At 36.1% G+C, this 16,765-nt stretch overlaps 1 protein-coding gene across 2 annotated transcripts in view; it reads right to left on the reverse strand.

Moving 5' to 3' along the window:
* pola1 (polymerase (DNA directed), alpha 1) overlaps nt 1-16,765 on the reverse strand; it is a 452,854-nt gene that overhangs the window by 394,799 nt on the left and 41,290 nt on the right. For both annotated transcript variants that reach the window (XM_028799416.2, XM_028799415.2), the window contains exons 14-19: nt 10,994-11,132; nt 9,128-9,282; nt 5,184-5,268; nt 4,490-4,551; nt 4,120-4,209; nt 3,643-3,759 (exon numbers count right to left, since the gene is read on the reverse strand). In XM_028799416.2, the coding sequence (XP_028655249.1) occupies nt 3,643-3,759; nt 4,120-4,209; nt 4,490-4,551; nt 5,184-5,268; nt 9,128-9,282; nt 10,994-11,132 (648 nt within the window). The remainder of the gene's footprint in view (nt 1-3,642; nt 3,760-4,119; nt 4,210-4,489; nt 4,552-5,183; nt 5,269-9,127; nt 9,283-10,993; nt 11,133-16,765) is intronic.

The following is a 16,765-nucleotide window of genomic DNA, read 5'->3' on the forward strand; positions in this document are numbered from 1 at the left end:
TCCCCAATTCCACATAAACGTCTAACTACTTTTTTTTGATTCTTTATACAAAACATCTGAAACATTTCTTGTATCATAACAATAGACTTTTTGGACAAATTGCTCAACTATGCTTGCTAAAATCATTAAAACACTATTTTTAAATCATACATTAAGTCAGTTTAATTTAATTTGACTGACTGACTGACAGAAAATGGATCTAAACACTATACAGTGGAACCTCGGTTCACGACCATAATTCGTTCCAAAACTCTGGTCGTAAACCGAGTTGGTCGTGAACCGAAGCAATTTCTCTCATAGGATTGTATGTAAATACAATTAATCCGTTCCAGACCGTACGAACTGTATGTATATATATATTTTTTTTTAGTTTTTAAGCACAAATATAGTTAATGATACCATAGAATGCATAGCGTAATGGTAAAATAAATATAAAAACATTGAATAACACTGAGAAAACCTTTAACAACAGAGAAAACTAACACTGCAATAGTTTGCGCTATAGTGCTAGGAACCGCTCGCTAAAAACTTTTTTTTAATGAGTTTTAAGCACAGGGGAAAAAATGAACATTTGAAAAATCCGTAATTTAATAAACCACCAAGAAAAGTAACATTGCAACAATGCAGACTACGAACCGATCACTGTAAATAGAACTGAAAACAAAAACAAGCCTTCTCTACCTTATGCGTCCCTCGCTCGCTCTCTCTCTCGCCTGTGTGTGTGTGTGTGTGTGTGTGTGTGTGTGTGTGCGCGTCTCTCTTTTGCAAGCCTGGAGTGCCTGTGTGTGTGTCTCTCTAGAGCGCTCCTGTGTGAGTGTGTGTGTGTGTGTGTGTGTATGTGTCGCTCGTTGCACAGGAAATACACAGGGAGAGACTGAACATGTACAAACCGTAAGGGAACCTGGCTTGTTCGTATACCGAGTGTGTGGTCGTGAACCGAGGCAAAAGTTTGGCGAACTTTTTGGTCGTAAACCGAGTTGTACGTGTACCGAGATGTTTGTGAACCGAGGTTCCACTGTATTGTATATCCACTGATGTTATTGTTGAGAGAGTCAGTTGACAACAAAGGAGAGGAAAACAGCAGCATTTCTACAAGAACATACAAAGGACGATAACTAACAAAACATTTATGTAATTTAGGGTGTTTGCATCTTTTTTTCCCCTATAGAAAATGGCAGAAAATTTGTGAACTCTACTTACTTAAATCTAAAGCATTGCTCAAGTACACAATATTTAGTCAGAAACATCTTTATTTTTTTTTTGACAGTTAGGTGGATCTGTCTTTATCTAGTTATATAGCTTCTCAACACTTGCCTTTTAATTTCAAGTGTAGGCTGACTATGAAAGTAAAACCAAGAATAGAACAGGCAAAAAGCAGAACAGACCAGTGCTTACAAGAGATTATCAAGTTTGTGTGGCTTATTTTCCAGTTTGTTTCCTAAATAAATTCACTTTACTTTTTGTATATTACTTGTACATTATAGTGCAAATAATAACAATTTTACAAATAGAACAATGGGACTTTAAAATGATCTGCCTATCAACAGTAAATATGCACACTTTTGGTCTCCACATTTAAATTAATGTACAGTAATCCCTCCTCGATCGCGAGGGTTGCGTTCCAGAACCCCCCCGCGCAAGATGAAAATCCGCGAAGTAGAAACCATATGTTTATATGGTTATTTTTATATTGTCATGCTTGGGTCACAGATTTGCACAGAAACACAGGAGGTTGTAGAGAGACAGGAACTTTATTCAAACACTGCAAACAAACATTTGTCTCTTTTTCAAAAGTTTAAACTGTGCTCCATGACAAGACAGATGACAGTTCCGTCTCACAATTAAATGAATGCAAACATATCTTCCTCTTCAAAGGAGTGCACGTCAGGAGCAGAGAATGTCAGAGAGAGAGAGAAAAAAGCAAACAATCAAAAATCAATAGGGCTGTTTGGCTTTTAAGTATGCGAAGCACCGCCGGACAAACCAGCTGCAAGGAAGAGAGCAATGTGAAGGTAGTCTTTCAGCATTTTTTAGAGGAGCGTCCGTATCCTCTAGGCCAGTGTGCGAACAGCACCTCTGCTCACACCCCCTCCGTCAGGAGCAGAGAATGTCAGAGAGAGAGAGACAGAGAAAAACAAACAATCAAAAATCAATACGTGCCGTTCAAGCTTTTAAGTATGCGAAGCACCGTGCGGGAAGCATGTCGCTTGACAAAGCTGCTGAACGGAAGGGAGCAATGTGAAGGTAATCTTTCAGCATTTTTAGACGAGCGTCCGTATCGTTTAGGGGTGCGAACAGCCCCCCTGCTTACACCCCCTCCATCAGGAGCAGAGAATGTCAGAGCAAGAGAGAGAAAAGTAAACAATCAAAAATCAATACGTGCTGTTTGATCTTTTAAGTATGGGAAGCACGATGCGGGAAGCATATTGCTTGACAAAGCAGCCACAATAAAGCCCAGCAAGGATGGCAGCAATGTGAAGGTAATCTTTCAGCGTTTTTTGAGGAGCAGCCGTATCCTCTAGGGGTGCGAACACACAATATATTTGAGGAGTTTTATTTAATACGTAATATGTGTTCTGGTTGGGTAGCTTCTCAGCCATCTGCCAATAGCGTCCCTTATATGAAATCAACAGGGCAAACCAACTGAGGAAGCATGTACCAGAAATTAAAAGACCCATTGTCCGCAGAAATCCGCGAACCAGCAAAAAATCTGCGATATACATTTAAATATGCTTACATATAAAATCCGAGATAGAGTGAAGCCACGAAAGTCGAAGCGCGATATAGCGAGGGATTACTGTACTGTACAAGGCTCACTGTTTTAGTATAGTATATACTAGTTATAACAGGCATTTTGATTGTGCATATTTCTTTTTTAACCTAAATAATCATAATTGCTCTGACTGGTAGTTACTATGTTTCTATCTCATGCCTTTCAATGTTGTTGATGTCCTTTGGAGAAGAAGAGTTTTCAAAACTAAGCAACACCTTCATAGTATTCTGCTTTAATCACTGTCTTCTGCCTGCATCACAATTAAGACTAAGGAAATCCATCCATCCATTTTCCAACCCGCTGAATCCGAACACAGGGTCACGGGGGTCTGCTGGAGCCAATCCCAGCCAACACAGGGCACAAGGCAGGAACCAATCCCGGGCAGGGTGCCAACCCACCGCAGGACACTAAGGAAATCTGTGAATGAATTAATGAATGTGGCTGATAGAGCATAGTGGAACAACGATAGTGTGCCCTAGAAGAATAAACTGGGTTAAGATTTATCCACTACTAACATACAGCATCTTCTCAACCTGTTCAGCTATACATTGCCCAGTACTTCGCCCATTCTTGTTGTTCTGATACAGCCAGAAATGTTAGAAACTTTTATTACAAACATTAACAGCATATATCCAACACACATATTTTAACTTACTGTTTACAAAAAGAAAAGCCAATAAAAAAATAATATCACATTTACAGCAAAAGCAAAGACACTCAGGCTCAACAAGTAATGTTTTCTTTTCTTCTTCTGCTTTAGAGCACTAATGGAGATCAACATATAGTTCTGATTTAGAGGAAAGGACCAAATAATTTAACTAAACTCTCAATGTATATAAACAATTAAACATTTGAAATACGTGACTTACCCCAAGTTTAGGCATAATGGATCTTCTTAAGCGGCCTATTTTAGACCAGTGGGGTACTTTGCAAGCACTGATTCTCTGAAGAATAACTTCTAAATCAAAGCCATAGATGTCATGGCCCTACATAAACCAAATAAAATGAAAGAGTATATATTAGAAATAGCATACTATGACCTGTCCCTTTTAATGAATGGCTAGTATACATCACCACTTGTCTCAAAACTAACAAATACATACGTTAGCAAGGGTAAAAAATAAAGTGAAAAACAGACAAAATATTACACAACTCTATAAGTATCTTTGATGAGAGATCATTGTCCATGTATAAAATTTCTTATAACTATCAAATATTTAAATATTTACAAACACATAAGCCTATGTTCTGTGCAGAAATTAAAACTATGGGAGTGTATTCCAATACAGTCTACCAGAATTGCATTATTCAATAACACAGGAACAAGTTAGATTTATGGTACTTACTACAATGACATCTGGGTCAATCTTGTGAATTTTTGCTAATAGCAGACCAAGCAATGTTCTTTCTGTTGCAGCAATCTCAATTTTAGCATTCTGAAATATGTACAATGTGTAAGAATTAAGAACTTACAATATTACAATTTCTCACCATATTACATTTATTTCAACATGTTTAATTGTGACATTTTTTTTAAATCATTGACTGCAATATAATTTTAAAATTCCATAAAACTGTGTGCTTTTTCTAGTCTTACTAACAATACCTATCGAATGAGGGTTAAAAAATCATTTTCACCAAAACATGCACAGATTTACCTCATGTAAGAATCTATTCACATAATCAAGCTTTAATAAAATATTTTAAAAAACCGACCTTTTTTGCAACCGCATCCTTGAAGTCATAAGGAAAGATACAGTCATTTGGCTTGCTGATCACTGGAAAGAATAATTAAGTTATTATTTCCATAATCTGCACAAATATCATCTAAACATAATGCAACAAAATAGAATTGCAAATTAGATAAGATCAGGTAAACTTTATTAGTTCCATGGGGAAATTCAAATGCATAAAAAAAACAAAGATACAAAAACTCACAGGATTGGTAAAATAAAAACAGCAGATTACTGTAACAAACATAGCATTAAAAAAATGGCTTATTCCAATTCGGGACAGTCCCAGCTGTCAGTACTGAATGTGTGGCAGGAACCAGTCCATTGCAGGGCCCATTCACACTGGACCAATTTGGAACAACCATTTAAGAAAACCAGCACATCTTAGCCAATAAGGACATGTTGGAAACCAAACTACTCAAAGGAAGACTCATGCAGATAACAGCAGTATGTGCATACTCCACAAAAACAATGACTTAATGAAACCAAAACTCTACAGGGTGCATGAAGGAAGGCTATAAATGGCAAGAAATTAACTGTAAGAGGAATTATTTAATAATCAATGATTTGATCATTAACAGCACAAACAGTCCAAACCACAATAGACAATGAAAATATAAATGTTGCTCTGAATTGGTGTAGCAATATATAACAATGTCTTTGTAAACTTAACTTACCACAGAAGTAGCTCTGAAAAGGAGGCTGAGGTGGCGCTTTATCCAGAGGAAATTTATGATGAACAAGGGCTGCTAGAGACACAATCTACATAAATAAAAACAAGATTCTTATAATGAACGAAGTATGAATGCATTCTGCACATTAGTGAACTTTAAATGCTTATTTGTGAAATGCATCATATGCTGCTTTAGCCAAAGATTAAAAAAAGATCAGTTATGTATGATCACTCTAACAGCTCAAACACATTTAGTAGGGTAAAATAACCAGTATTCATCCATCCATTTATTAAACCCACAAATCCAAGCCAGGGTCATTGGGAAGCTGGAGCCTATGGCAGAAATGTGTTCTTTTAATAACTAAGGAGTAGCAATTAAAATATTAATTCAACCACAAATTACAATAATGTTCAATAATGTTTTCAATAGAATTTAAATTGTGTACACAAAAAGCACCAAGTAATAAAAATATAGATAGATAGATAGATAGATAGATAGATAGATAGATAGATAGATAGATAGATGTTAGAAAATAAATGTAAAAAATTTTCCATCTACAGATAATATGATTTTAAACATACAAAAAATAGAATCAAGAAATGTATTTTAAATTACAAACTGTCTATTCAGCAATGTCAAGCTAACAAGTCTTCCACTGGTAAAGAAAAGAATCATACACCATTAGTCCCAAAGCAGCCACCTAACATGATCTGATGACAAATTAACCAGTTAAAAAGTACGAAGTGACATTAAATGACTGACAGTGTCAGGGATTATTTTTGTTTTGAAAGTACTGTGTGATAAATGGTGGTAAAATGTTAAAAAATAACAGCACCCTGTTAACTATACTGAGAGTGGGAAAAACAATATTAATACAGATTGTTTTATTGCAAACATATCAATAAATCAACTAAACTGAGAATAGAAGAATATAAAATTTGCCACATTGTTATGTTTTACTTATTCTGATGAAGGTCAATGAAACAAAATGCTGTGGAGCGCTAACCTAGCTACCCTATTCTTAAAAATGTCTTTTCAACACCTCTATAACATTCCTTTGCTTGCCGAGTTATATTATCCCTGCAGCATGTCCTAGGTCTGAAGATGCATCCTTTAAATAAGGAGCTGTTGTACTCCAAGGTCTTTCTGTAATGCTAACCTACTCATTCAATTTCTATACAGATGCACTATAAAATTATCATAAGCACATTATATAACACAAGGCTACATTTCTTAGAAAATGCACCAACACTTGAGTCTCATAATGTAATATGAATGATAACATAAGAAAAATGTAAAAATAATTATTCCTATGGTGTACAAAAAGCTCAAGAAAGTAAGGTGTTGGCAGAAACCTGGAATTCTAGTTTTTAAATTGCTTAAATTCTGGAAACATAGAATTTATGAGCAATGTCACACATCCCCTCACTGACAAACTAGCATTAAATACTTTTAGCTGACTAATTATTCAACAGAAGTGAGTCAAAAAACACTACTGGGGCTCCTCTATACAGAAAGTATGGCAATACACCTTTACAATACCTCACCAAGACCTCTTTAATGTATTATTTATTTTATTATGTGTGACTTTAAAAATTATATTTAATCACATTTCTATCTAATGTAAGGTGCTATAACTTTTCAGTACTCAATTGCATAAACAGTGGAGCAACTCCATGTGCTCATAAGCTTCCTGCTGTGCTTCATAGCATGTATTTAGTAGATGACGGCTCATTTGCAGCCCAACAAAAGTATGTCTCACATAAGAGCACATTATCTTTCTTGCAAAAAATGTGGAAGTTAAAAAGACATTGCAGTTTAATTACACAAAAACACAAGGTGCACTGTTTACATTTATGCAGTCTTTAATTGCGTAAGTAGTCAGTGTTACTTTTCTGAACAATTGTTGAAAAAAAAAAAAAAAGATCACATTCATGTTCTTTTTAACTTGAAATATTTATTTAATGTTTGTCTTTCATGTAAATTGTTTAAAAACAATTTTACTCATTTAACATTTAATGACATTTATAATATTTCATTTTACTACCTCAGTAACAGTATGTTTTTTATCAATGTTAAAAAAAAAACCCACTATTGACTACATTTAAACTTCTTGACTTTTATTGTTTACAGAACTTCACTCTTTTTCACAAAAGACTGCACTATAAGTATTTGCATTTAAAGATTAAAATATCTATTTGTTTCATAAATGTAAAGATTTTAATGTGTGCAGAATTGCAATTTATTTAAAGAAGATTTTTCTTGAGTTTCATAATATACAGTGTTGGGCACCAAAAATGATACAGGGGCCTCATTTATAAAAGGTGCATACCCCAAAAATCATAAAAATGTGTATGGCAATTTATTTAAAAAAAATGTAATTTATCCTTTATAACTCAAAGCATCCACATATGGAACATGCTAATCACCCTGAAACATATGCAATCACGATGCTACAGAACTTCATTGACTGGTAGAGCAGCCTCCTACCTGATGCATCAAGACACCACACCCTGCATTCAAGAGTGTTTAGCTGTGCTCTGTAACTGACAGCGCAAGATCATGCATGGCATTATAGTGCATTCCCTTGTATTCTGGTGTGTCACAGAAAGACACAAGGAGCCAGCTTATTAGCAAGTAGCTGCTATTATCTTGCTCATGTAATGACATGATTGCTGTTACAATGAATAGTACAGGACATATGGAAAACCCGAGATTCAGCCAGTTGCCTTACCAATAAGTCAGACACTACAAACAGTACCATCACATCTGTCAAAAGCTAAATGGATCATGGGCTGACCAAGGCCACTGAATTAAGACATTTTCAGTCTCTTCTTAGCATCACAGATGACTTGTTCATTAACAGAATATCACTGCTCATGGTTAACAAAAGCAGAATCATTCTCGCTTTAAAAAAACAAAAAAGTCTAATATATGTATATTTATTATTAACTAATATTATTTGACTAAGATTTAAGTAAAACTAAATACTTACACCATAGTATTATTTACATATAAAATCATTCAAGACAAAGGCATGAGCTACCTACACTTATAGCCATATTAAACACAGCAAAATCGCAAAGTCAGAAAAAGTGCTACTAAAATCTTGCAGAAGCAGGCACTCTGTTTGTTGGGTCTAAGCAGGCAGACAGACATAACATAATGTAGTCTGTGGAAGCAAGAAAATTGCTCGTCATTAAAAAGGCAAAGATCTTATTGGAAACTAAATAAAGGCATGGACTCTACAATGATCAGGACACTGCAAGCTCACTGTGTATTTAACAAAGTGTTTCAAAATTTATAAAAAGAAAAAAATCATAACTTCATTCATGTAGCAGTCTACCTGTCTGAGAAATTATACCTCTCAAAGCACTTCAGTAACAAATTTTCTTTCTGGCATAGTGACAAGATTTTAACTACATATCTTTACTGATACTTAGTTTCATTCGCAAGTCAAGAGCTTTGCAGATTTTTTTTTCCCCTTTGGATACATGTTTCTCTTTGTTGGGTATTTTTTTATCTGAAATCTCAGACTATCTACGCAAAAACACTCCAAGCAATTACTTGTTGTGAATCTCATTTCTCTCCAATGGGGAGTTACCACGCTGATATCAAAATGACAGTGCCCATTCAAGTGGAATGCACAGAATGATTGAAACAGATGAGAGACTAACTAATCGTGTTTAAACCTGAAACATATAAAGAAATTACAGTCTCAGCTCAAATGGAAATGTCACTCTAGTATCCACTCTTGTTGGAGGAAATTGCTGATTGAACTGATAGTTCCAAACAAGCAACCTGCTAGCCCCTCATGCACATAAATGACCAGGCAATCACACAAGTTACTTGCTTGATGTAAACAGAAAAGACAGTAGGTCATGAAAAGTGGAAATATTTGCAATAATAATTCAAGTCTATTGACAGGAACAGCATGATTTGCTTACCTCGTTTTGATGGGATTTTGCATTCTGCATAGTCTTCATGCTTAGGGAAAGAACAACTAAAGGAGGTGGTGCAAGGTCTTTTACTACAGTTACTAAATCACTCCTCACTGCAACAGCCTCCACTTTGCACCAGCTTACAGGCTGGCTGGACAGCTCTATTAAAAAAAAAAAAAAAAAAGTTTCTCTCTATATGAAAATAAAATACAAAATGGATTAAATATTGTTCGATTACACAGATGCTTCACTGATCCTAAACCAAGCCTATATTGTCATAGGAAACTACTGTACACATTATTAAAAGCAGTGAGATGTATATATTCATACAGATGAGAAAGAGGGAGAGAGACAGACATATATAAATCAGTCTCTCTATGTTGTGCAGAGAGACAGACAGACAGATGCGTACATGTGTATTTTCATTTATCATACACAAAAACTGTATGCTGTATAAACACATTATGTTTTTATACACAAACACACAACAGTAAAATAAACAAGACCACGTTCTATTAAAATGTAAATATTAAGTCAAGTCAGAGGACAGAGTAAATTCACAATGATGTACAGTATGTGAAAAAGACCTTCTGTAAAACTTCCTGGAACTCTATGCTACAGATGGCACTGTGCGTAAATTTAAGATGTTGAGAGCGTGACACGATCAGCAAGGTAACAGAACTCTATTGCTCTCCTATCATCGCTGAAGAATCCAGGTTACTCCCCACAACACTGGCAGGCTTCTTGATTAACTTGGTAGGTTTTGCTGGCATTTCTGCTTAAATGTTCAGGCATTTCAGCAAAGTCGGCGAAATTCATTGAAATCAGAGCGAAGGAAAAACCAAACTAGATATGAGTGGATTATATGGGTTCAATTGTCTTTTAATTGTCCCCAAGGACTAGGGAAACGTGCCAACTATGCTGGGCATATTATTGTGACCAAAAATGTGAGGAGATGGGTAATACTGCTCTTCCTCAAGACCACTAGCAACGAACCTTTTAAAAGGCACTGGAGAACTACGTAAAATATTTTTATCGCATAGCACAGTACCATATAGCAACACATAACATGACACTAGCAGTGGTTTCTGGTGTTGCTAAGGTTTTACTTCAAAATGTCACTGTAAGCTTTCTTTCACACTCATCTGAGCAAGTATATGTGCCCATGAGAGAAGCAGTTTGAGCATTTATGTCTAGCTGGCAAGTACAGACTAAAAGGGAACTGCAACATAAAATTAGAAAGGGCAATTTAATGGAATAAGAAGACTCAACGTTATACAGTAAATACAGATTCTTGTTTATCACATCATGCAATAATCATGGCCACTCACTCTGCTAATGACTCATTCTGATTAAACGGCTTTTCACTTTCAATTAATCAGCTTTACAATTAGCCCCACACATCATAAAGTTCAGACATAATAACAGAAACCCAACAATATCAGATTCACCAAGTCCACCCCGCGTCTAAATCAAGGTACCTTATTCCCTATATTCTAACTTGCACTAACCCAACACATGCCCTGCCGATTACCAAAATAACGTCACAGCAAGTAGGGCTACACATCTCTCAGCATACATGTGCAGCTGGGTGCTACTGCTGCTGTGACAATGGAAAATACCAAATGAAAACATTTGTGAGGCAGATACTCATACGTCAATAGATGAGTGAGTAGGACAAAAGCAACCCTGATCAGCAACATTCCCAAAATACTAAAATAAGCGCAATGCTATTATATGATGGCCTAACTCTCTTGGTGAATAAACGTAGTATTCAATAAAAGGCAACTCTTTAGCATTCCTGCTCTTTGTGCACCAAAATATAAATCTGAAGTAAAAAAAAGAAAAAAAAAAAAAAGAATTCAGGCTTACGTGGGGTTTTCACTTCCAGCCAAGAAGGTCCTTTAAACTTTCTGCTCAGGAGTAAGTGCTCTAGCCCACTTGTATTTGTTCCAAATACATGAGAAAATGTTTCCCCTTTAAGATCCTGGGGAAGTTGTGGTAATTCAGCCTGCAAAAGCATGTACAGACACAAACAAAAACTTTTAGAAAGAAAAGTGAAAACTCTGCTGAAATGTTAAGGAATCTTACTGGATAAAACAAAACTTATACTAATAATTGAAAGCTTTTTCTTAGTTTAATCCTGCATATCCAATTAGAACATTACAACAATTATCACCAGAATGGGCCATTTAGACTAAATACTAATCTTGCTCATTTAGTTTGCAACCATGTCCCTGTCCCTGTGTTCTTGTTGAAAAATTCATTTTAAAATAACACCTGGGATCCACTGTACTATTTTTCTTCATAATTTTCAACACTTCAGTCATGTCGCCTCTTACAGTAATTTCCTTTTACTTAAACTAGAAGTATTCAACTCCTTAATATCAGCCTCTACCTTGCATTCTTACAATAAAAAAAATCTTTTGGAAATGCTGTAAATTTACTTTAAAATGAGGGTTTAAGAGAGATATGAAAGGTTTTTAAGTTAAGAAGTCAAGCAGAAATTAACATAGAAAACATAATATCTGTAATTTTCAGTAGCTATAGAAGCTTCTTTCACATACTCCAAATAACCTGCTACATTATAATCTGACAGAAAGAAAGCTAAACTTACTATTACAGCATGAAAAGTGCAATGCAGACTCCGGCACCAGACCTTATATGTCCTTTAAGATGTAAGTATAGTTTACTTTCATTTTTACTGCAAAAGCTTTTATTTAATTTTGACAAAATTATACTAAAATTTAACAGGGCTTGAATTTCAGGTTGGTTATATTGAGCCAGTGTGGCATAGCAATAATAGTTATAATCAAAAATACCAATGGGGACAGTTATACAGCAGAAGGGAGAAGGAGTGTGGCAAAATGTTTAACAAACAGTTTATATGTTTTTAATTAAAAATGGTACAATTTACATTTTAACAAACTGCATTTTTTAAAAAGTTCAAACATTTAAACAGTGTCACTTTTTTAAAACCAAAAATTTACATTTAAACAAAAATTCAACTGACAGAGGTAGCCTATAAATAACACATAACAAATTAAGTAAAAGGCTACACACATTGTAGCTGCTTATAAAAATGAACCACAAATGTCATGCCTTAGAGGAAAGCATTCTGGTTATTGTGTTTAAAGTGTGACCACTAACTCTTAACACTTGAGAATTTAACTGCATTTTTTTAATGCTAATAAATCACATCAACTTGCCTGGCTCTCCTTAATCATTTGGTTTGAAACCAAAATTAATCCAAATCTACAGATATCGCATTTGGCTTCACACATTTCTATCATTCTCACAAAAATTCACTAACATTGCAACTTCTCTCTGAGGAAGTTGTCCCAAAGACACTGTAACTAAGGATAGAAAAAGCCCAGTAATCACTCGGAAGAACATTACTCAAAGAAATCAGTTTTCAGAGCTTTTGACAGCTTGCAGTGTGTGGGGACATGTTCGCTGAAGCTGACTGATCAAATTACAGAGTGTCTGTCACACTTATGGATTGGTTAGTGAGGCAACATTCATTACATATTTGTTCTTTATAACCCTGCACATTTTTGAAATTTAGATTTAAATTGCTACTGCTTGATTAGAATTTAACAATGTAGGGTGCTAGGATCCAAGTCAAGTCAAGAGTATTTATTGTCATTTCATCCTTATACAGTAGTACAGTAATCCCTCCTCCCTCGTGTGAGTTGCGTTCCAGAGCCACCCGCGAAATAAGAAAATCCGCGAAGTAGAAACCATATGTTTATATGGTTATTTTTATATTGTCATGCTTGGGTCACAGATTTGCGCAGAAACACAGGAGGTTGTAGAGAGACAGGAACGTTATTCAAACACTGCAAACAAACATTTGTCTCTTTTTCAAAAGTTTAAACTGTGCTCCATGACAAGACAGAGATGACAGTTCCGTCTCACAATTAAAAGAATGCAAACATATCTTCCTCTTCAAAGGAGTGCGCGTCAGGAGCAGTGACTGTCAGAGAGATAGAGAAAACCAAACAAATCAATAGGGCTGTTTGGATTTTAAGTATGCGAAGCACCGCAGCACAAAGCTGTTGATGGCGGCAGCTCACACCCCCTCTGTCAGGAGCAGAGAAAGAGAGAGAGAGACAGAGAAAAACAAACAATCGAAAATCAATACGTGCCCTTCGTGCTTTTAAGTATGCGAAGCACCGTGCAGCATGTCGCTTCACGAAGCAGCTGCACAGAAGGTAGCAAAGTGAAGATAATCTTTCAGCATTTTTAGACGAGCGTCCGTGTCGTCTAGGTGTGCGAACAGCCCCCCTGCTCAATCCCCCTACGTCAGGATCAGGGAAAGTCAGCGCAAAAGAGAGAGAGAGAGAAAAGTAACTTGGGTAGCTTCTCAGCCATCTGCCAATAGCGTCCCTTGTATGAAATCAACTGGGCAAACCAACTGAGGAAGCATGTACAAGAAATTAAAAGACCCATTGTCCGCAGAAATCCGCGAACCAGTAAAAAATCTGCGATATATATTTAAATATGCTTACATATAAAATCCGCGATGGAGTGAAGCCGCGAAAGGCGAAGCACGATACAGCGAGGGATTACTGTACAGCATATAGTAAAACGAAACAACGTTCCTCCAGGACCATGGTGCAACATAAAACACAGGACAACGAAGAATCCACGACACACAACATAAAGGCACATAATATATAACAAGGATGTGAGTCAAATGTGCAAACATGTGCAACATTACAGAACAGAACACATATATCAGATATCAGTCCAGTCCATGAGTGTTCAGGAGTCTGACTGCTTGGGGGAAGAAACTGTTACACATTCTGGAAGTGTGGGCCCAAATGCTTCGGTACCTTTTTCCCCCAATGGTAGGAGTGTAAACAGTGAATGTGAGGGGTGTGTTGGGTCATTCACAATGCTGGTGGCTTTGTAGATGCAGTGTGTGGTGTAAATGTCCATGATGGAGGGAAGACAGACACCGATGATCTTCTCAGCCGTCTTCACTATCTGTTGTAGGGCTTTGCGATCCCTGACCATGCAATTTCCAAACCAGACAGTGATGCAGTTGCTCAGGATGCTCTCTACGGTTCCTCTGTAGAATGTTGTTAGAGGAGCTGGTGGAAGATGGGCTTTATATACTTCTTTTTTATATAAAAGTGAACATTATTTAGGGACAATTCAGGTGTTTTCTTTAATACTAGATGACATTTACATATACTCTTTGGCAGATATCTTTATCCAATGTGTCTTACAACATTTGAGATACAATTGGTAATGTTTCTTTGGTTTTTTTCAACTGGAAAACAGGCAGGTGAAGTGACTTGCTCATGGTCACACAGTGTCAATAGTGGGATTTAAAACCACAACCACAGTTTTTGAGATCAAAAGCCTTAACCACTATGCCAAACTGCCCTATGAAATACAAGACATGATCAACAAGTAGCTCTTTACTTAACTACAATGCGATTTTTTTTCTTGTTTTAAAAAAACTCAGATTGCAGACAGAGGGGCAGAAACTTTTGTATAAGACATGAACAATGGGTGTAAAAAAATATTAAATTCTGGAATAATTCAATTCAGAATCAAAAGGAGTGTACAACAAAAAATATGCAAGTGATGCAATTTTATCTGGACAACAGGGAAACCATTTCCAACTAAACATGAGGGCAGTTTTTGGTTTTCCAGAAACTCTGCTGTAAAAAGCAGTAACCTTCATGAATTACAGAAGAACAAGTAATGAAGTTCACCCAGCCGCATTGAGTAGTGGCAATCAATTTAAAGTGAAGTGACAGTAGTACACTAATCACTGAAAGCCCTGAAAGATGTACAAGAAAATATAGCTGTAGTTACTTTCCAAATCAAAAATTGTTTTTCAGTCATAGCATATAGTAAATTAATTTGCTCAAATATTGATCTGCATCTTCTCATAAATATTGTAAAACAGTTTATCTACTGTATGTCATTTTGTGCAAAAACATTTTTGTGAGGTCCTGTAATTTTAGAACATATCCAAGCTCTTCACCTCATTGTATTTCTCGCTCTATAGAAAGGTTTTGCACCCCCATAACTCCCAAGACAAGATTCACTAACTCATTTAAAAATGCTGCAATTGGTATCCTTTTTGAGATTTGAGTATCTAGGGAACAGCCAGTGCGAAATGTTTCCATACTGTACAGTATGTGTGTAAGTTTACAATGTATGTGTTTTACATAATAGCAAATAAATAAAAACTGTTGTTTGACAAAAAAATGTAAAATGGGGTGCATTTTTGATTATTACAGCTGGAGCAGTTTCAGTTCCCACACGGAAGCATTAACATAGCAATATCACATCAGCCTGGGTGTGGTTTTCCTATCTAAAATTAAGTGTATTTTTTGGCTAAATAATAAGCCAACAATTCATCAGCTGTATTATTTTAATAGTCTGTTAGCTGCATGTAATGATAAGCTGCAATACTGAAGAATTGATCTTGAATATTTATGCCTACTTTTTTTTATTTTATATTCTTCTCTTGCAATGACCAGTTTATTCAATGCTGTTTTGGGTTTTCTGTATGTGTGACATCATGCACTTACTATTAATCATGTGTAAGAATGAAGCTGTAAGTGTTTGTTTGCCTTTAGGCTTATTGAACAATACTGCTACACTGCAGCATTGTATTGTGCAGGATGAAGTTCTGTTTGCTCTAGTCTGTTGCATGTACATTCTAAAGCATATCTGTTGTGAATCAAAATATACTGTGGCTTTTATTGTAATCCCAAATCATCCCCCTCCAAAAAATTTATCACCCTAGCTTAATTTGTTGTGACACTAACCATGCCTTTGGGTAAGATTCTTCTCAGGATTTAGACAACTAAGCTGTTGTTTTATACCCACTCAAACTATCTACATGCCCAGTCAGTTTTATCTGAAATCAGCAGTTCACCTAACCTGCAAGCTTTCTTTTGAAAAAAAATGAAAAATGATACAGTACATTTTCAACTTCCTTGTAGACAAGACTGATAGATGACTCCTTTCTGATACAGTAACATACTCCCACTGTTACGTAGCCAAAAAACAGCAGCAGCAGCTGCCCAAAAGTCTAGCTAAAAGTTCAGCTAGTATGGTAATGAGCAACCAGAAAGCTGTTGAACCTGTTTCTTTTTCAAATGTAAGGGTTTTGGGAATAAAGTCAGAATTAATAATGATAAAGCATACCATGGTCTCAATTGATATACAGTAATCCCTCGCTATATCGCGCTTCGCGGCTTCACTCCATCGCGGATTTTATATGTAAGCATATTTAAATATATATCGCGGATTTTTCGCTGCTTCGTGGGTTTCTGCGGACAATGGGTCTTTTAATTTCTGGTACATGCTTCCTCAGTTGGTTTGCCCAGTTGATTTCATACAAGGGACGCTATTGGCAGATGGCTGAGAAGCTACCCAGCTTACTTTTCTCTTTCTCTTGCGCGGACTTTCTCTGATCCTGACGTAGGGGGATTGAGCAGGGGGGCTGTTCGCACACCTAGACGATACGGACGCTCGTCTAAAAATGCTGAAAGATTATCTTCACGTTGCTATCTTTTGTGCAGCTGCTTCCTGAAACGACATGCACGGTGCTTCGCATACTTAAAAGCTCGAAGGGCACATATTGATTTTTGCTTGAAAAACAAA

This window comes from Erpetoichthys calabaricus, chromosome 4, assembly GCF_900747795.2.
Source record: "Erpetoichthys calabaricus chromosome 4, fErpCal1.3, whole genome shotgun sequence".
Classification (NCBI taxonomy): domain Eukaryota; kingdom Metazoa; phylum Chordata; class Cladistia; order Polypteriformes; family Polypteridae; genus Erpetoichthys; species Erpetoichthys calabaricus.